Raw genomic sequence first — 21584 nt, forward strand, 5'->3', positions numbered from 1 at the left:
TCTCCGGGAGCCAGGCCTCAGATAAAGGAAAACACATGATAAAGTACTTGGGATTAAAATGGCCACAACTTTCCGGGAACCCAGAAAGCTCTGTGGTGACCAAGGGGGTGGGCAGATCAATGGCCAGAGGAGTGGCGTGCCGGGCCACAAACCTCACCCACCACTGGGCCCGGTGAGTGGATATTTTCTACCTTCACTAGATCTATCTACAATTATATTAACAGACTTGCTGTTACTTGGACAGAAACTTCTGAGTGTCTTGAGTAGGAGGACGGCATGAACATCAGAATGACCATGCATCGCCATGTTTAGCTTTGATCACTGACTAAACATCTGTGTGTATGGACACGGAACAAACTCAAAAATTCTTTATGCCTCTGAGCTTAGCATTCTGCTTACAAAGCAGGATTGTAGACTTCAGTGCTGCTTGGAGCCTGGAGGGCCATACCCTGTATTAAGTGTTGGCCCTGCAGGGCAGATATCCTTGGATCCTGTTTCCACTTCTACAGCAGCTCTGCTTACATTCTCTTGAAAAACGAAAAACCCAGTTTCATGCATACCATAAGCATATTCTCTCATGTTCCCGGTGCTCCTTGACTAGCTGGCAGCATGGGCTACTGGTGGGTTTGTCAGGGTTCCTTGAGAATTTAAAACGGGGTTCCTGCTGTGGTGTTGGCCCTTCCCATTTAGGACGGCGCGTTTGTAAAAGGTTCTGCCTGTCTATCTTGAATACAAAGTGTTCCTGCTGCTTAGAAGGCCCCTCCCTGCTTCCTACTAGTTTAAGGCTTTGGTAAAGCTGATGAAGGAGAAGTAGCTGAATTGTACCCATGCAGAGATTGTGTGCAGCAACTGGATTGGGATGGAAACCTTTCTACTTTGCGTGTTAATTTCTTCTGCCTGCAGTTAGTTATTTACAGCAGTTAGCTAGTTAATATACTGCCCTAAGTCTCAGGGCAATTCACAGAACAAAATCAAAATATAAAACCACAATATATATAATCAAAGTAAAAACAACCCAATAACACCCCCCATCCAAAAAAGAGCCACATTTTAAAAGGGCATAGGATGTCAATCAAATCAACCAAAAGCCTGTTTAAAAAGGAATGTTTTTGCCTGGCGCCGAAAGGTGTATAATGAAGGCGGCAGGCAAACTTCCCTGGGGAGAGCATTCCACAAATGGGGAGCCACTGCAGAGAAGGCCCGTTCTTATGTTGCCACCCTCCGGACAGCTTTCTTGCTGTTGTGACCTTCAACCACATTTTGAAGATCCTTCCAGCCCTACGAAAGTCTGTGTTTGGGGAAAAAAAAGGCAGAATTGTCGGCAATATTTGAATGCCCAGGGTGTTTTTATTTTGTTTTCAGGAAGAAAGCGAAGCCAAAGAGTGTTTTTTATATATTTTTTACAGGAGACATGTGAATCGGTAAAGATTCTAACATTCAATATAAACTGAGTTTGGATTATTATTTAAACAAACAAACAAAAAAGGTGTTGCTTGGTCTGCCTCGATGCTTTGTGCTTTGGTCCTCAGAAACCTGTGTGTGTTGTGATGGGAAGCCAGTTCTTCAAAGCCACAGAATCCGAAGGAGTGCTTTTGACCACACTCCTGAGAAACACAAGACATAGGATGGAGAACCATGGTGCATTCCAAGAACCAGGAAAATGAACATCTCTGCTGAAATGTTGAAAGTACCTCTACCTCCTCCCCAGTAGACCAGAGTTAGAGAGGCACGTTGATGATGAAGTCACCATGTGTATAAGTGCCTCAGGCAGGAGGTGAAGGGGTCTCCCCCCCAAAAAAAAACATAGGCTCTCTCGTTGTCTGCTCCAGGGTGGAATGAAAACCATACAAGATGGTCCTGTCTCCTTCCAGTGCACAATAGTAGAGGGCTGCTTTCCACCTGGGGAGGCCAAGCAGAGGATGCAGAGGCAGCATAACCACCAAAATTGCTCTCTGTTCCACTGCAGAAAATCAAAAGGTTCATTCTTCAGTGCTTTGCTGTGGGGGAGAACCCCCACTTGGAAATGTCTTCGCATTCTTCAAAAGGATTTAGAAAGAAGTGTCCATCTCCCCACACCCCGTCCCCCACAATGCACAAAGTGATTTGTCTTAAGACAGCCAGTGCGCTAAAAGCTGGTGCTCCCCCAAAGCCCTGTACATAAATCTTGGTGTGGGTCCACCATGCCACATTAAAGGGATGTAGAACAGGGTGGATAAAACTGTTTGCGTGCCCCCCCCACCAACTCTCTTCCTTGGCCAGCCATGGCATTCCTACTTCTCCCAAACATCCCAAGGGAAACAAACAAGTGTTCTTGGATACAGGCAACAGTAGAAACATGGAGGAAGCAGGAAAGAAGGAGCTACTTTCGGAAACCGATGGCAAGATGGATTTGTTCTCTTAGGAAACTATTCAGAACGGTATATTCAACGATGAGATCTTGGAATAAGAGCTGATCTACGCAGCAAGACTCACGAACCAGGAGAGGGAGAATTGGAGGAGGGGCTGTGGCAAATCTTTCTGGAACCAGCCAGGATCAGACATACAAGTCTAGAGCGGGGAGGGAGAGAACACAAACTGCATCAATCAAAGCATAACAATATAACTGTGATTTCTGCACTGCAGGGGATAGGAATCCCTTCCACCTCTACAATTCGAGTAATCTATGAACACCACCAAGAATGTCATGTAATGCAACAAAGGGCTTGCCAGTGTGCTGGCTGTGGGAGTACCTGCCTCTAAAAGGTCTTCCATGCTTTCCCCTCCCCCCAAAAAAATCACACACTGCCCCTCTCTCCACTGAAATTAGGCCAGAAGAAAGCATTTTTATATTATTAAATTTATTCACCACTTTTTTTAAGCCACTGACAACTCAAAGCAGTTGATAAAAAAGGTCAAATACATACATATATTAAAACCAGAAGGGAAATATTTCTCTCCCATTTGGATGAAGGCATTATTGCAAGATTCTGTCACTTGTATCAGAACATAACCAGGAAAGGATGGGAAATAGTGTTTAAGTTTATAATGGTAAGATCATAACAGCTAAAAAATTGTGGTGGGGTGTGTGTGCATATCTCCTACTATGTCTGAATGGACTGAGAAAAATTGAAAAATCAAACCCACTCTAAAAGACCCTAGACCATTAAAAGCCAGAGACCTGATTAAAAAGTAATGTTTTCGCCTGGCATCTGAAGGTGGCACTGCAGTAATGGTGCCAGGAGAGTCTCCCTGGATGGCTGTGGTGCCCATGGACTCAAAAGGATTGCTGCACCCCCCCCCCCGATGTGGACATGCTGAGACTGTACCACTTCAGGGCGCAGCTGAGAGGGAATCACCATACCTACAAACACCCCTAGAACTCAGGATTCTACTGAACAATTTTCTAAGCCCACCACCCCCAGCTTACCATTAATCCTTCAGGTCTCATCACTGGGGAGTCTGCCTTGTGGTGATGAAGAGCTGCAAAGGGAAGCATGGAAGTGAGTGAGTGAGTGAGTGAGTGAGTAAGTAAATAAGCAAGCAAGCATTATTTGCCTTTGTATCCCACCTTTTCTACACGAGGTGCTCTAGATGGCATACATAGTTCTCCTCTCCACCAATTTATCCACATAACAACCCTGTGAGGTAGGTTAGGCTAAGAGATATATAAGTGACCAGCCCCCAAGGTCACCCAGTGAGCTTCATGGCTGAGCAAGGATTCGAACCCTTGTCTCCCAGGTCCCAGTCCGACACTCTAACCCCTACACAACCGCTGATTCTCAAGCAAATAAATAAACTAAAACTTGTTCACTCACAATGTAACCCTAAACCTTGGGTAAGGCCAGCTAGATGGCAGGGCAAGTGAAGGAGACAGAACTAAATCCCATCGGCTGGTGCAAAAGAAAGTTAGAACAGCACAGTGAAGTTAGGATAGCAGAGTGGCACCGTTGCACCATTCACCAATCTTATTTATTACAATTATATCCCATCTTTCCTGAAGGAGTGCAAGGTGATGTACATAGGGTCTCACTTACCCATTTGTTCTTCACAGCAACCCTGAAAGTGAATGATTGGCTCAGAGTCACCCAAATGAGTTTCATGGCCAAGTGGGGGATTCAAACCCTGGTGTCTCCCAAGCCCTATTCTGACACACTAATCTTTATGCTTCTTCTTTAGCGATCACTCGTAGCTGAGTAAGATTGTCTTCCATGAACACAGTCTTAGCAGTGAGTCTGTAAGTGACTGTGGAGGCAAATACTGGATCCACACGTCCTTCCACAGTGGGGACATAGGCTTCAGGGCAGGAGTTGATCACGGTGAGAGGATTTGCCAAACAGGTCTTCCTCTTAGCTTGTTTCTCCCCTTCAATCACTTTCCCTACCTGGGCAGTTGTCTTTCCACAAGGGCCGACATCAATGCCAAAATCTTGATCAAAGTGCAGAGTGTTAGAGGACCGGGACATTTGCAGGGAATCCAAAATGCTTGTTTACAAAGCTATTGTACTACCAACTTTACTATATGCTTGTGAAACATGGAGCACCTACAAACACCATCTCCAACTCCTCAAAAGATTCTGTCAACTGTGTCTGCGAAAATTTTTATGTATCACTTGGGAAGATAGGCAAACTAATGCCAGTGTACTGGAAGAAGCAAACACCACCAGTGTTGAAGCAATGATTCTTCAACACCAACTTCGTTGGACTGGTCATGTTGTTCGGATGCCTGATTACCTTCTTCTAAAGCAACTACTCTATTCCCAACTTTAAGAATAGAAAACTTTACACCACACTTGCTCTCAAAATACTATACAAGTTCCATTTATTTATTTATTTATTTCACTTAGATCCCACCTGTACTCCAAGGAACTCAAGGTGGCATACGTGGTTCTCTCCCTCCCCATTTAAACGTAGGTTAGTTTGAGAGAGGCAACAGCTGGTCCAAGGTCACCCAAGTGAGATTCATGACACAGTAGGGATTCTGAGCTCTGGTCTCCCAGGTCCCTAGTCCGACACTATAACCACTTTGCCACACTGCCTCTGCACCACTCTGTGATGGGATGTTACCTATTGCAAGTCTGAATGAACTGCCTTACCTCCCTCTCCTGAAGGAAGCGGTCTCAAAAAACTTTGTCCTGGAGGCCACCCTGCAAAAGGAACCAGCACAGAACATTCATTTTCATTTCATTTCATTTTGCATGATGAAGCAACAGATCTTTAGGCAAACACTCCCAAGTTAAGTTGTTAGGTAAATGGGAAAGGTCAGGGAAGAACCATGGTTGAACAATACATTCTTCACTAATACTACTGAGCTTGAGTGGCCTCTCCACATGGAAGAAAATGGGGCCACTAATAGAATCCTAGAATTGTAGAGTTGGAATGGAACCCAAGTGCCATCTAGTCCGACCCCCTGCAATGCAGGAATCTCAACTAAGGCATCCATGACTAATGGCCATCCAAACTCTACTTTAAAACTTCCAAAAGCTACCATTTCCTGAAGGAGTTCCTTCTACTATCAAATAGCTTTCAATATCCCTCCCATATCCATAAAGAAAAAATGCTTCTTTCATCTAATCCTGGGAGAGGAAGGCTATTATTTCAAGGACTCACCTGAAAACCAGCAAAAAATTACCTTTGAGTGAAGAGAGGCGGATTTAGATGCACTCTCAAAGTCCATAGGAGAACACAAAGTGGAGAGGAGTGTGCAGGTCAGCTTGTTGTAAGCCTGTTTTTCCGATTTTATTTTTGAATAAGGGCAAGCTTCTAGCCTGATGACTGCAAAGATCTACTTGAAAAGGGGGTGGGCGATACTTGCCAAAGTGTGGGAAGCTTGTTGGGTAGTCAAATAAGATTAAAGGCCCTTGGGGATGACATTACTAGAAGCCCCTGCAAAGTCACACTCCTCCACAGAACTAGCAAAAAAATTATGCCCTATTGATACACATGTTTATGGTGAATTATTTTCCTTGGTGCAGAATCTGGAATGCCAAGGCACAGATCTAGGGTTGCCATATTTTGAAGAGCAAAAAAGAGGACATGTTTGCAGACTTCAACTTTTAACTCTGGATTGCTAAGGCAACCCATGAAAAAGAGGACATGTCCTGGAAAAAGAGGACATATGGCAGCACAACCCTAATAGATGTGTGTGCATGCTCCCTGAGTGTAGGGCAGGAAGAATGTGCTGCCTAGCTTTATGGCTTTGTGGCTTTATGGCTTTGTGACATATGTGCAAAGGACACATGCAGAATGCACACACCAAGGACCCTCAGGGCATTCGCAGGTATGCCACTGACACGCAGAGAGACTGAAACGGAACAACGGGTATCAGTTTGCAAACCATCTTTGCCTTGATTTGCAGTTTGCAAAGCATGTCACTTGTGTTACAGTCAGAGAGGCAGCGAAATGCAGAAGCAGAAGGCGATGTGCTAGTTAGACAGCTGTCAACATCATTCCTCAACCTCCCACAAGGAATGGCAGATTATTCACTCTTTGGAACATCTCCCCCCCGGGACACGTTACAGCAAGGTTAACTGCCAAACCCACTGCACCTTTCTTGAGTGGCAACTGTATATGTATGTACTTATAATGTCTGTATATAATTTTCTTTCAGAGCTATTTCTGAGAAAGGTTTTAGTTTGCTTTTCTTACTAAACTAAGAATAGGGTGATCCAAGAACCAAGAGCCCAGTATAATTTATGTTGTATTTAACTTAGGAAATGCTATGGGGAATGTAAGTTCAGTGGTTAATATACATAACTGACCACCATGCACATTCACTAGGCCTCATGAAGAACATGGAAATAATTTTTCCAGGAAGAGGGAATTTTGCACATTTCCTGCTCTGTAGACATACTCTCCAAAAGGCTTTAGGGAATGTATCAATTGAATTTTGTATGTTCTCCAGCCACTACGCATAATCCCCAACATGTAAATCAGTATGTGCATTTCTACACTCTCTGATCAACATGCCTGTTGGAGTTTATGCATAGCAACTAGAGGATGTACAAAATCCAGTCAATATATGTACATTTCCCCCAAAGCATGTTGGAGATTATGCATATTGACTGGAAAATGTGCATAACTCCCTCTTCCATGAGGTCAGGTGAATTTGCACAGTGGCCAGTTGCTATGCACATTAACTGCTCGACTTGCAGTACAATTGCAATTTATGTGGGGGTTCAGTTCCAAGGGTTCCATGTGCACAGGAAAATTGTGTATACCCAAACCCTTGGAGCTACCCCACATCTAGCAAAGTGAGGGGGGAGATAGAAACCCCAGTACTCCCACAGCTCATGCACTGAGCAGGCCTCATGCCCCCCCCCCAAGCAAAGTGGAGCGCTTTAAAGCCCTTTATGCTCCAGATAACCCCAAGAAGACCCAACTTTCACAATTTCAAAAAGCTGGCCCTCAACCATATGTGGTTGAAATTGCAAATATGATGCAACCGTACACCAGTAAGGAGGAAAGGAAGCCTGAGGTTTATACCAGGAAGGTTTCTGAGGATATCCTGATACTTTTGCTTTGTTATTCCTAAAAAGTAAATAAAAAACAAATCCCTGTTCACCCTCCACAGATTAGCCCATCTTTCAGGGCAACCTCTTTGGGTCCCCCTATGCCTATGCCTTCTGGAGCATCCTGCCAGGCCATTTATCTCCTTCAATGTGTCTTGCTTTGCTACTCACACAGAGGCGGCCTCTGCCTTATGCGCTGCCGGGGCTTTGCACGGAGGGTCCGGGGGTCTCACTGGAGGACGTGTTATCACTGGCTTCTCTCCAGGTGATCGTGCTTTAGCAAAGCCTTCGTATTCACCTGAGTGGGAAAGTAACAAAGCACTGTTAATAATGAAAGGGAATAATGATGCTCAATCTACATTTGTAAGAAATCAATCTTTTAGTGTGGAGGCACCCACACTTCAGAACTCCCTGCCTACTGATATCAGACAAGAGCCTTCAATGTACTCTTTTTTGGCATCTGCTAAAAGCATTCTTGTTCAGACAAGCCTATCCAGATATTTAGAAGATGGATGTGTTTTTAGTTTATTACTAGTTTAATTTTTTAAAATGTTTTGCTTTTAACCTCACTGCCTCCTTCTTTCTTTCTTTCTTTCTTTCTTTCTTTCTTTCTTTCTTTCTTTCTTTCTTTCTTTCTTTCTTTCTTTCTTTCTTTCTTTTTCTGGTTTTCTACAATCAAATGGTATATAAATTTCATGAAGTCAATCAATCAATTAATTAATTAATTAACAAATGACCAGTTACAGATAGGTAGCCGTGTTGGTCTGCCATAGTCAAAACAAAAAAAATTCCTTCCAGTAGCACCTTAAAGACCAACTAAGTTAGTTCTTGGTATGAGCTTTCGTGTGCATGTATCTGAAGAAGTGTGCATGCACACGAAAGCTCATACCAAGAACTAACTTAGTTGGTCTTTAAGGTGCTACTGGAAGGAATTTTTTTTGTTTTAACAAATGACGTTACTGTAGAGTTTAGCTGAATCATCCAAGTTTCCAAGCTGGGATGTGGCAATAGTCCTAGGAATGGAAATGCAAAACACAGTACAGATTCAAAGTATGGACTGGTTCATTTAAGCCTCTACACCAGAGCTTTCCAAACTGTGTGTCACAACACTTTAGTGTGTCGGCTGCAGTGTGTAGGTGTGTCATGCAAACGCGCCCCACGCTTTCCCCAGGGCTGGAAAAGGGCTAGCTTAACCTCCGGTTTGCTAGGAAAACTGAATGATTGTGTCACAAATGATGCAAAACTGAACTACTGTGTCGCAAAATGATGCATGCCTAAAAAATGTGTCACCAACATGAAAAAATTGGAAATTTTTACTCTACATAATGGACAAGTCTGCATTCATTTCAATAACCTGAGCAAGTTTCTAATTAGGAAACAAAAAAGCATAACACCATTACAGAATCCTATTATAAACTATTGTGTTGTTTTGTACAAATTGTCCCACTCATAGATGGCCAAGACCCATAATGAAGTCTGCAACATTTGGCATGCAATATCTTTCTTTGTAATTACTGGCTACATGCCATCACAATCCTGTTGAAAATGCTTCCCCTTCTCCATCCTCCTTATGAGAAAAACTCTGGGACAAAGTACAGTCGTACCTTGGAAATCAAACGGAAACCATTCAGGAAATCAAAGTGTGGCTTCTGATTGGCTGTCAAAAGCTCCTGCAGCCAATCGGAAGCTGTGGAAGCCCCGTTGGATGTTCAGCTTCCAAAAATAGTTCGCAAACTGGAACAGTCACTTCCGGGTTAGTGGCGTTCAAGAGCCAAAATGTTCAAGAACTAAGCTGTTCGAAAACCAAGGTACAACTGTACATCTTGATTAAAAAGCCAAGATCAATGGAAGTGTTGCATTGCTTTATTCTGCGTTGGTCAGACCCCACGTGGGGTCTGTTCTGAGCATCACAATTTAAGAAAGATATTGACAAGCTGGATGGTGTGCAGAGGAGGGCAACCAAAATGATCAAGGGTCTGGAATCCAAGCCTGATGAGGGACAGTTGAAGGACTTGGGTATGTTTAGCCTGGAGAAGAGGAGACTGAGAGGATATACAAGAGCCACTTTCAAATATCTGAAGGGTTGTCCCATGGAGCCAAATTGTTTTCTGCTGCTCCAGAGGGGAGGATCAGTACCAGTGAATTCATACTACAATAATGAAGGTCATCAGAAAGTATTTTGTTATGGTAAGAGCTGTTCAGCTGTGGAACAAACTCCCTCAGAAGGTGGTAGACTCCCCAGTGGCGGTTTTTAAGCAGAGGTTGGATGCTCTTCTGTTGAAGATTCTTTAGCTGTGATTCCTGCATTGTTTGGACTAGATGACTCTTAGCATCCCTCACAACTCTACAAGTCTATGAAAAACTAGTTTGTTTCATTATCGATGTCTACTGACCATCCCTTGTTCCAAGTGGCAGATCTAAAGTTAAAGTAGGTTAATAAATCATTGTCTTCACTAAGCACAGCAGCATTTTGAAAAACAACAACTGGGCTTTTCTAATATCTATGAAGCTGTTGCACATTTAATGGAAGTTCAATTGGATTAATCGGACGTCAAACCTCACAAGGCAGTTCATCAGCTGACAGGCCACTCAACAAACAAGGGAGGACTTCAAAAGAGGACATCTTAAACGGACACTTGAAGTGGTTTATCCTCAAGCTTGAAAAGAGACAAGATTCCATGTCTAGTTTATGATGCAGTGTGAACTGGTATTCGTTAACATCATTTCTTACACAAAAGGATGACATAAAACGGTCCCAAAACACACAGAGAATCACAGAACTGTAGCGCTAGAAGGGACTCAAAGGCTTGTCTAGTTCAAACTCTTGCAATGCAAGAATCTCATGAACGTTTACAGAAATGGAAATTAAACATTTATTTGGCTTGAGTTACAGCTCACCCCATCATGAGGGTTTGAGGTTATTAACTGAAGCATTATCCTAATGCCATTATAGAACATCTATGGTGTGGCTGCATTTGGAGTACTCTACATTGTTCGGGTCACCTCACCTCAAAAAGGAAATTGTAGAGTTGAAAAACGTTCGGAAAAGCTGCAACCAGAACAATCAAGGGGGTTGAGAGACTCCCCTAGGAAGAAAGGCTGCATCATTTGGAGCTTTTTAGTTTGGAGAAAAGGCGAGGGAGAGGTGAGATGATATAGAAGTTTATGAAGTTATGCATGGACTGGAGAATGTGGAGAGAGGAAAGTTTATTTCCCTCCCTCATAGGACTAGAACTCATAGACGCCCAATGAAGCTGAAGTTTGGAGGATGCAGGACACATAAAAGAAATGACATGCAGTGCATGCAGGGCAAGTTAAACTATGGAACTCGCTTCCACAGGAGGCCGTGATGGGCAACAACTTAGATGGCTTTAAAAGAGGATTAGGCAAATTCATGGAGGAGGAGAGGGCTAGCAATGGCCAGGATGGCTATCCTCTGCCTCCACAGCTGGAGGGGACACTGTTGCTCTTGCATTTGGGTCCTGCTTGCTGGTTTCCCCACATGCAACTAACTGTTTAGCCACTGTGAGAATGGGATCCTGGGCTAAATGGGCTGCTGGCCTGATCCAGCAGACTCTTCTGATGTGCTTTTGTAAGCAAAACAAATGAAAGATGAGAAAACTGATTATGATTTCATCTAAATCCATGTGTGACCTGGAGAGAGCAATACAGCAAGATAATGCTAAATATGATTGGTCTGACTAGCAAGAGGAATGGCCCCAAACTTTTAAGTCATCCTTCAGTCTGTCTGGATTGAGAATAGGTACAACCTCAATCTTCAAGGTTTAAAGATGACATCAGTTTATAACAGTGACCTTCTCCAGGCTGCTACGTCTCAAAGGAGATTGCACAGAAGCAATCTTTGCATCTGTCTTCTGTGTGGAAGATGTAGGGGCCATTCCTGCACCTGAACAAAATTTCACAGGAAGGGAGTCTGAGGAACTGATGCCAACAGTGATGACAAGAGACGGAATTTTTAAACCTTGTTGACAGATTAAAAACTGACAAATCTCTGGGGACAAATGGCATCAACCTGAGAGTTCTGTGAAACTGGTGATCTTCTAAGAAAAACATATGACTTGTTCATAAGATCATACCTGAGGACTGGAAAGTGGCAAGTGTATTTTTAAAATTATTATTTTTTAATGTAGGGCTACAGGTTCTTCACCTTTTCACTAAACACTGGATTAGCACTGTGCGTAAATGCAGCCCAAAAGTGGTGTTTTTTGTTTGTGTGTTGTTTAAAAACACATAGATCTACAGCTTAAGCATATTAGAAAAATCAATGCATGCAGATTGCCTAAAATATCTTCCCTGCTCTCCCTTCTGCCACCAACAGCTCAGAGGCAGTGTGTGCTGAGGATTTTAAATATCTCACTGCCTCTTTTATGTCCCAGCAGAGTCAGGGGAGCTGGGGTTATCCAAGAGCTTCCACATTGCCAAAACAAATTAAAGAACCCCTAGCTGCTCCTGACCACCATTCTGAAGGGTGAGGGCATGAGACCTGCACCAGAAGAGAAATTAAAAATTTATCCAATGTAAGAAGAACATTTTGAAATTTTAAACAGGTATATAATCTAAGGTGTTGTCACTAGCACAAGAACTGAAAAGGCAGATGTTGAATAATTTGGAAGTTGCAAGACTTTTCGAAGCTGAGATTTGTAAACAAAAAAAATAGATTTCAGTTAAATGAACCCCAAATGAACCATATTCATCACATCCTGCTTTGCAAGTTCAGGAGGCCTGGATGCTGTAAATTGGTAGGAAAATCATCAAGCAGATGAATAAGCAAAACTAACTGAAACTTTATTTGCTTGGTCAATTTTTAAGTGAGGGCAAAGATCAGGAAAGCTGAACTATTATCACACTTGTTTACTTTTGAGACTGCTTTACTTCTATGCTATAATAATACTTTGAAGCAAAGAATGGCAGCTACTTCTTATTCATTGATGCATTTACATCCTGTATATCTAAAACAACCTTCTCAGTTACTTGGTCTCCATTTGATAAATATGTTTTGGACAACAGGCATCAGCCCCACTTACTTTCTAGAATTATACCTAAACGATTTTTGAACCCTAGCTTAAAATGTACGTACTATCTTTGTTGGCTTTCCATATTGCTGCTAATATACTTCCTTCATGATTGTTTGGATTTCCTCTTTTCCCCCCTATGAACTAAATTCATAGTTAAGTCCTGTCCTATGCATCTTGCTTGTTACCTATTAATTTTTGTTTACTGGGGGGGGGGGGACTCAATTTAAATTTTTTGAAATAAAAGGATGAAATGGAAACCAGTGTGCTGAATTTCCAGCACAGGTTTGAGAAATACTGAGTAAAGTTAAGAAGACTGTGAGTGAGGCTTCGTATGTCAAAGGGAATCCCAGCTCAAAATGTCACCTGGGAACTTTTGAGAGAGAAAGTTCATAGTGGGACAGTGGTTTGGCTCCTCTTCAGTTCTTAGCAAGCAAGAACATGTAATCTACAGGCCACAATCCTGCTTCTTAACCTTCCATCAAAAGAAAAATCACACTGTATCACAGAATAATAGGAATGTAGAGTTGAAATGGACCCCCCAGGGTCATCCACTGAAATCCCCTGCAATGCAGAAATCACAGCTGAAGAACCCCTGGCAGGTGTCTTTTAAACCCTGCAAGGAAGGAGCTATCAGGATTCAGTATACCACCCAGGAAGACATACCAATAAAATATATGATGCAAGTTATTAAGCACTGTTCCACTTGAAAAGGAAAGTGCTAATAATCATGTCTCCATTGAGAACTCTTTCTTTTGCCAGAAAAAAAATACACTTGCACAATCCCCCACCATGTAAGGCAACACAAAAGTGATGTGGGATCTAACCAGTTTTTTTAAAAAAACATAGTGTCATTAACATAACATAATTATAACAGTGCAATTATGTTGAGTCGTGAATTACCTGTAACACAAAATCTCACAGACCTTGCAACTAAGGAGATCATTTCATTTCACCTGTATTTTTAATCTAATTTGCACCTCTTCGACTAATGCAAAACAGAACACAATTGCACTTATCCTATTTTAAAATAAATATTAGCTTGATGCAGAAACTGGATGGAAGGGACTTAGATTCCATGTGAATTCAGTAAGAGATGATAAACAGCATGACCCGTCAAGCCCTGCTTGCAACTGCAGAACATGCTCCTCAAGCAACTTACTACAACAGTTTAATTCCATTTGATGTTGGGGGTGTGACAGCTGGCATTATGCCCTGAGTTCCTTATAATCCTTGAGTTCCTGTATCTGTGAAGGGTATGAGAGCAAGCTCACCAAACCAGCACCCTTGTCTGGTCAACAATTGTAGCCAGGTAGTTAAGCACTATGTTCAGCATCCCAAAAGGATGAGCTGGGCTGCAAGAGCTACGACTAACAGATGGTGCCCTTTAGGCTAATGGATGAGCCTTTCCTACATGCACACACGCGCGCGCACACACACAAACATACACACACACCAGCTGCCAGGTAGGAGAGAACAAAAACCAGCATAGTTTATGTGAGCTAAGCTGGAGAAACATAGACCTGCTTGCTCCGTGCTGGATCCAAAGCTACGATTAATGGAGAGGAAAGATCTGTTGGGGTGTTAATGCTGAGAGCCATTCCATCTTAGGCTCAGGTTGCAAATATGTGTAAATAAAACTGCATATCCATCACTGTTTCCGCTAACCCACATTCCAAGGAAACTCTGAGAAAGTGCCTGGGACTCCTGGAATCTCTCACCAGTCAGAGAGTAGGGTGGTATGTAACCCATTTTTATTAATTTTAACACAATAAAATATGCAAAAGCCAGCAACAAGAGGTAAAGAGGAAACATAGCAAAAGTTCCTTTGCTGTGTACAGATTGCAATAGTCAGAAAAAGCAGGAATAAATAATAAAAGTTACTTGGAAAGAGGAATGTATTTCAGGGCCACTCATCTCTCACTCTGGTAGCCTGGTGTGCAAGCCAAGCGGCAAACTGGGGCCTTTTTTTTTCTTTTTAAAAATGCCACTGACATTGTGCCCTCAACACTTTCTGCAATTCTGCTCCAGGGAGGAAAAAGGTCCTGTAAAGGTCCAAAGCAGGAGATTGCCATTAAGTCCAGCCACCTCCGGGTTGCTTACAAACATCTGCAGCTGCAACCTGGGTCACAGTAACCCCAAAAGCTTGGTTAGCAAGTTCTGCACAACATTATTATTATTATTATTTATTGAATTTATATACCACCCTATACCCAGAGGTCTCAGGACGGTTCACAGAATAAAATCAAAATATAAAACACATAATCAAAATAAAACAACCCAATAACCCCCCCCCCAAAAAAACCCCCACATTTTAAAAGGGCATAGGGTGTCAATCAAAGCAACCAAAGGACTGGTTAAAAAGGAACGTTTTTGCCTGGCACCTAAAGATGTATAATGAAGGCACCAGGCAAACTTCCCTGGGGGGAGCATTCCTCAGACAGGGAGCCACTGCAGAGAAGGCCCGTTCTCGTGTTGTCACCCTCTGGACCTCTCAAGGAGGAGGCACATGAAGAAGGGCCTCAGAAGATGATCTCAGGGTCCAGGTAGGTTCATATGGAAAGAGGTGGTCCTTGAGGTATTGTAGTCCTGAGAATAAGTTTCTTCCAAAAGTGCCTGGATCTGATCTGCGACCACTCGCTCCAGATACTTGCTCAGGAAAGGGAAATTAGCAACTGGCTGGTAGTTAGTTAGGTTTTCCGAATCCGGGGAAGGTTTCTTGAGGAGTGGTTTTGCCTCCTTCAAACAGACATGGACCACCCTGTCTCATAAAGAGAAACTGATCACCTCCCTGGCCCAGGCAGCTGTCCTCGCCCTGCTGGTTTTTATCAGCCAAGAGGGTCAAGGGTCTAGAGCGCAAGTGGTCACCCTGACTGATCCAAGAGCCTTTTCCACATCCTCAAGCCTTACTAACTGAGATTCATCCAACACAACAGGACTAGACTGTGCTCTAGACACCCCATGAGAGTCATCTGCTATAACAGCAGAGTCAAGGTCTTGGTGGATACAAGTAATTCGCAAACAAATCATAGCAAGCTACCATTGGTTCTATCACCTCCTTTGGGCCAGCCTGTAAAGGGCCCCATACAACCCAGAAAAGCTCTGCCAGATGACATGATGAGGATGCAATGGAGGCAGCAAAGGATGCCTTCTTCGCTGTCTTCACTGCCACTAGGTAGACTTGATAATGAGCCCTTACCAGTGTTCGGTTGCATTCATTCAGAACTTTCCTCCACTTGCATCCAAGCCAGCTCCCAGATTGTTTCCTCGCCCTAAGCTCTGGAGTATACCACTGGAACAAAAGCGCTTTGCGTGAGTCTGCCCTTGCGCCTGATCCAGAAGCTGCAGTTAGTGCAAAATGCTGCAGCACAATTGTTGGCAGGAGTGAGACCCTATCAGCCTATAGCACCTCTGCTCAGAGACCCGCACTGGTTGCCCATTTGCAACCATGCCAAGTTTAAGATGTTACTATTAGGATGCAAAGCAATGTGGGACCAGTCTACCTGCCAGGTTGCCTTACCTCAAGCATGCCCACTTGAGCACTTCAACTGGAGGCATTGGCACTGCTATAGGTGCCACATAATACCTGTTCCAAATTTGTAAGAAATAATTTTCTGTGTGTGTGTGTGTGTGTGTGTGTAAGCATCTACGCTCTGGAACTGCCTTCCTATTGACGTCAGGCAGGTACATTCACTTCTGCAGTGGAAGAAGACGGCAGGTGACAAAGAACAGGTGGACTCACCTTCCTTGCAGCCTGGCCCAAGTCTGGGAGCAGGCCTCTTAGCATGCAGTGTGGAGGACTTCAGGGACTCCGTCACAGGCATGACGCCATTCGCCGCTTTGCTGGGGAGCTTCTGCCCGCTGTCCTGGAGCCTGGAGACCAGTCTCCCCACATCCACATCTGCACACTGCTCCGACCTGCTTTCTGCACTGGGCCTCCTGGTATCAGCCTCCCCTGGCCTCTGCAACGGCAGTCTGCTGCGCTGGAGTGGCCTGGGGGCCTCTGTGCAGCCAGGAAGCATTGTGCCGTTGGGGGTGTGGAAGCAGCCATCCTCTGCTAAAGGGGACCCAAACAATAACCACATTTATTCAACTTGTTTAAAAGATTTGTTTTGACAGACAAAAGCAATGTATCGGCATGTGATTTCTTGAGGGAGCGGTCATAGCTCAGTGGAAGAGCATCTGCCTTGCAAGCAGAAGCTCCCAGGTTTCAACCCCAATGGCATTGCCAGGTAGGGCATAAATCCTGGATAGCTGCTGCCAGTCAGTGTAGACAATGTTGAGCTGGACGGGCCCATTGGTCTGACTATGCAAATCAGCCCTTGACTCAGAACCATGAAGACTGGACTATTACTTTCTTTTTAGTGGATGAGCTGTAGCCCAGTGGCAGAGCACCTGCTTCAAATGCAAAAGGCCACAGGTTGCGTCCCAAGTGGCATCTCCAAGATAGGCTGGGAGAGACACATCCCACCACCAACTGAAACCCAAAGGTGCTGCTGCCAGTCAGTGTAAACAACACTGACTGAGGTGCACCCAATGGCCTGACTCAGTATAGGGCAGCTTCCTATGTTGAGTGTCACTGTGCTCTATTCACATTGTGTGTCTGTTGTTTTTCAGGATTACAATACAAGAGCAATAAATTCCACAACAGGCGAAAGGCAAATATATATTATGTATCTTAATTAGAATGCTAAACTCATTTAACTGATTCCACCAGAAATTCATACAGGCAAGAACAAAGTGTAACAGAGAACATTGTCTTGGAACTTTGTGTTCCGATGATGTGTAAACAAGCTTCGGCCTTCAAGAAATCCATTTGGGTCCCTTTTCTGCATTATTTATTTTATCACACGTTATGTTTTGCTAGGAATGCTGTGACCCAGAAGAAGTATGCATGCAATCTGAAGAAGTGTGCATGCACATGAAAGCTTATACCCACAACAAACTTAGTTGGTCTCTAAGGTGCTACTGAGCAATTTTTTAATTTTTTTTCAATAGGCACTGAAAGCTTAGAATTGGAAGCATCTGTTTTTATTGCCTATATGGCTAGTTCTGTTGTGAGATGGGCTTGGGATAGTGAAAGGGTATTATTTCTTGGCTTTCCCCCTTCAAAAAATCTTTAAAACCTTTTTTTAAAAAAAATCACCAAGGAGACAGAGCTCTAGAATACTGCTGACAGAATCTTTAAAAAAATATTTTTTAAAAAAAAAATGATTTCCTTTAATTTTACATAGATGAATATAGCACAATGTATTTCATACACTTCCAATACCTGATGGGCTGGAATTCTTGGAGGAATAGCTGTACAATTTACATAGTGATAAAAGTGTGAAGGAACACTGTCTATATCTGAGTAGGGCTAATGTATGGAATGCCCAATGTTCATGTTACCTGGCATCCGTAAGATGGAAAAAGTGGTTGAGACTACTGTCGAGTTAATGGAAAAGTGTCTCCTTAAGTAGTAAGTTAAGAAGGTAATCTCTGATAAATGTATAGGCATAATGTAATAATAATAATTTTATTATTTATACCCCACACATCTGGCTAAGTTTCCCCAGCCACTCTGGGCGGTTTATAATGTGTAATAACTGTGCAGGCTCTTAATGAAGCAAAATATAAAGTTATTTGTCTTAAGAGTGTTCAGGAAAACTATATATGATCTTGATACAGTCCATGCGCATCTCTTGTCCCCCCCCCCCCCCCCGCACAAATACCTTGGGAGGTTTAGGAGGAAATAAAATATCATTCTCCTGGGACATTTTGCTTTATAGATTTTGGTCTCTGTTTATTTGCAAAGTCCTGCCTCGAGAAACGACTTGGTGGCATGGGAGATTTCCCACAAATAAAGGAAACCAAATCTGTCTCCTTTTCATTTTGCCTTCCACAGTGCGCTTGTGCTGCATCCAATGGATGGACAATGCTATGTCCCACATTTTGCTATGTCACCCGTCTTTTGTAGGAGGAGAGACCCCTTTTCAGTGATCCTCAAGTTCTGCAGCCAAAATCAAGGGTGGCAGCTGTTTACATTGGATAATTTGGTTATTATCCCTTCTGATGAAGAGCACAGCTAAGGCAGGGTTCATATGAGCTAGGTGACTGGTAATGACCCCTACCACGAGGAATACCACTTCCCCAAATGGTTGCATGACAGGGCAGCTCCAACACCATGATCCTAAAGCATCACAGCCCCTCCGCCACAAGAGTGAGCTTTCTTTTGTTACATAGGATAGTCTAAGTGTCCTGAAGGCCTCTCTATTGACTACATGGCACAGACAATGAGGTATTATCAACTGAGCACAGGGACCAGAGGTAGATATCAAGGGGAAGGGGGTCTCTGACATAATGTAGTTCCTGAGTGGTTTAGGGCTTTATAGACCAAAATAAAGGACCAGCAGCACATGGGTCTTGAGTGCATCACATGATGAAGAAAAGTTGCCCTACCTACTAACAAGCTTAAGAGATAGACACATGCCATTTCCAAGTTGCAGAAAACATATGGCGGAAATCACGGCCGTGTGTTCTCAACTGAGTCCAGAAAGTCAAGCTCACAGTGACAAGGGGGGAGTGAACAAGGGGATGGAGCAACCCCCTAAGAGGAAATATTACAGCATTGGGGACGTTTCTTTTAGAGAAAAGATGACTAAGAAGCGATATGATAAAAGTTTATACAATAATGCATGGGGTGGGGAAAGTGGTTAAGGAAAAGCCCCTCTCCCCACCATAACACAAGATCTCGTGGACATCTCATAAAGCTGAATGTTGGAAGGCTCAGGAAGAATAATGCATGGTGATACTATGGAACTGGCTCCCACAGAGAAGCAGTGATGGCCAACAACCTAGATGGCTTTAAAAAGTGGACTGGGCAAATTTGTGGAGAAGGAGAAAGTTATTAATTGCTCTTAGCCATGATGACTATGCTCTGCCTCTGTAGTCAGAGGCAGTAGTGCTTCTGAATCCCGGTTGCTGGAAATTGCAGGAGGGGAGTTTGTCATGTGCTTGAATGCTGTTTGCAGGTTTCCCACAGGCACTTGGTTGGCCCCTGTGAGAACAGGATGTTGGACTAGATGGGACACTGGACTGACTCAGCAGGCTGCTCTTATAACTTTCCACGCAGAAGCTCCTAACACTATTGCTAGCCTTCAATGTGATTCTTCTCCTTAATTCACAGGTGGCATTAAGTTTCAGCCTGGTTGGGCCTAATTTTCTCCAATGTGGAGATCATTTCTCAGTTACGCAGCTGACAATCTTCAGTTATTTATGAAGTGTGCTCCATGGGAATAAAACTTGGTGCCTTCACCATGGCTCAGAGATTGCATTTCAGGAGGAATTAATGGCTGTCACCACGTTCTGGCTTGCTACATACAGTGTGTCCCTGGTAATGCTTAGCAAAAATGCAACCAGCAGTCTATGAAATGGGAGCAGCGAGTTTGGGAACTGGAGTGCCAAGACATCATATAACACATAATCTTTAGCTAAATGTTACCAGGGAAACACTGGAGGAGATGCAAGTTAAGTGACAGCTGTACAATTCTATGTAGTTTGGGCCACGGTTATATCACACTGGAACTTGTGGGCATCCAACAAAGCTGAACGTGGGAAGGTTCAGGGGCAGAGAAGAAAGAAGTACATCTGCATGCAGCGCATAGTTAAAGTATGGAACTCACTCCCACAGGAGTATGGAAAACTCACTCCCACAAGAGGCAGCAATGGCAACCAAGCTAAATGGCTTTAAAAGGGGACTGGATAAATTCACAGAGGAAAGGGCTATTGATGGCTACTAGCCATGATGGGGGCTATGCTCTGCTTCCATGGTTGGAGGTAGCAATGCTTCTGAACAGCACTTGCTGGAAGCAGAAGCAGAAGCAGCAGCAGCAGCAGAAGAAGAAGAAGAAGAAGAAGAAGAAGAAGAAGAAGAAGAAGAAGAAGAAGAAGAAGAGAGGGCTCTTGTGCTCACGTCTTGCTTGTGGGTTTCTCTTGGTTGGCCACCGGGTTATTGGTCTGATCCAGCAGGCCTTTCTTATGTGCTTATCACAGCTTTGGCTTTTCTTAGGAAAAGAAAATATATAAATATACATATGCTCGGCCATTACTACATGGAGATAGGATATGAAGCTGGACAATGAAGGAATAGATGTACTCCTTCAGCAAAACTGCATGGGACAGTCCTTCCTGGACTAAATAACTTCAAACTGCTTGCAAAAATTCCTACGTGCGGAAAGCCAGTGTTATCATAAAAGAGTGCTCAACTAGAAAGCTTCTCCATGAAGCTAGGTTTCTATGTGCAAGATTTTATTCCTCCACCTGAAGTCCATGAGAATTTTGTTGACTGTGTGGCTAATAAGAGCTTTTTGTTAATACACCTTCAAATAGCGAGTATTTGCAATAATGCTTCATCTCCAAGTGCTTCATCAACTTTTCCAGTAACGTAATTTTTGTCTACTCATTTTAGTTTTTGGCCTTCAACTATGTGGTGCAACACTGCCATTGTACCATCAAATTTTTATTTTATTTTTTGAGATAGATGATGTTTCCACAAACATCCACATTGGTCCTTCTGCTGGGTCCCTCTTAACATATGGCAAAACTCAAATGGAGTTTTGTTGCCACATTCACAGGACTGTGATTGAAGGCTAAGATGTCATGCATGAGTAGCCATCACCACCCATGGCCTGCCACCGCTCAATGGAAGAGCATCTGACTTGCAAGTGGAAGGTTCTAGGGTTCAATCCCCACTGGCATTCCCAGGTAGGGCTGGGGGAGTCTCCTGCCTAAAGTCCTGGAGAGCCACTGCTGCAGGTCAGCATAAAAAATACTGAACAATATGAGCCAATGTCCTGACCCAGAATAATGCAGTTTTGGAACCAAGTATAGCAACCAACATTTCATGTTCAGTGGTGTTTCAGTGTTAACCCAAACTTTGTAACCATGGTTAGGTTTGCAAACCATGGCTGGGTTCAGGGCTGACTTCTGATTAGTGAAAACTACAGTGCACATGAATCACACTTGGCTATGAAATGATAAGGGAAAGCAGAAAGGTCTATGCAAAAACTGTGGAGGGCACAGAA

The 21584-nt window shown here is 43.4% G+C and overlaps 1 protein-coding gene across 2 annotated transcripts in view; it reads right to left on the minus strand.

Annotated features, from left to right (window-relative positions):
• Nucleotides 1–1327: 1327 nt before the first annotated feature.
• Nucleotides 1328–21584, minus strand: part of OPHN1 (oligophrenin 1) — a 120331-nt gene continuing 100074 nt past the window's right edge. For both annotated transcript variants that reach the window (XM_081897802.1, XM_081897803.1), the window contains 5 exons: nt 16262–16576; nt 7658–7784; nt 5072–5122; nt 3407–3459; nt 1328–2547 (listed from right to left, as the gene is read on the minus strand). In XM_081897802.1, coding sequence (XP_081753928.1) covers nt 3417–3459; nt 5072–5122; nt 7658–7784; nt 16262–16576 — 536 coding nt within the window. In that variant the 3' untranslated portion in view covers nt 1328–2547; nt 3407–3416. The remainder of the gene's footprint in view (nt 2548–3406; nt 3460–5071; nt 5123–7657; nt 7785–16261; nt 16577–21584) is intronic.

Source organism: Podarcis melisellensis (assembly GCF_964234715.1).
Source record: "Podarcis melisellensis genome assembly, chromosome: Z".
In the NCBI taxonomy this organism is placed as follows: domain Eukaryota; kingdom Metazoa; phylum Chordata; class Lepidosauria; order Squamata; family Lacertidae; genus Podarcis; species Podarcis melisellensis.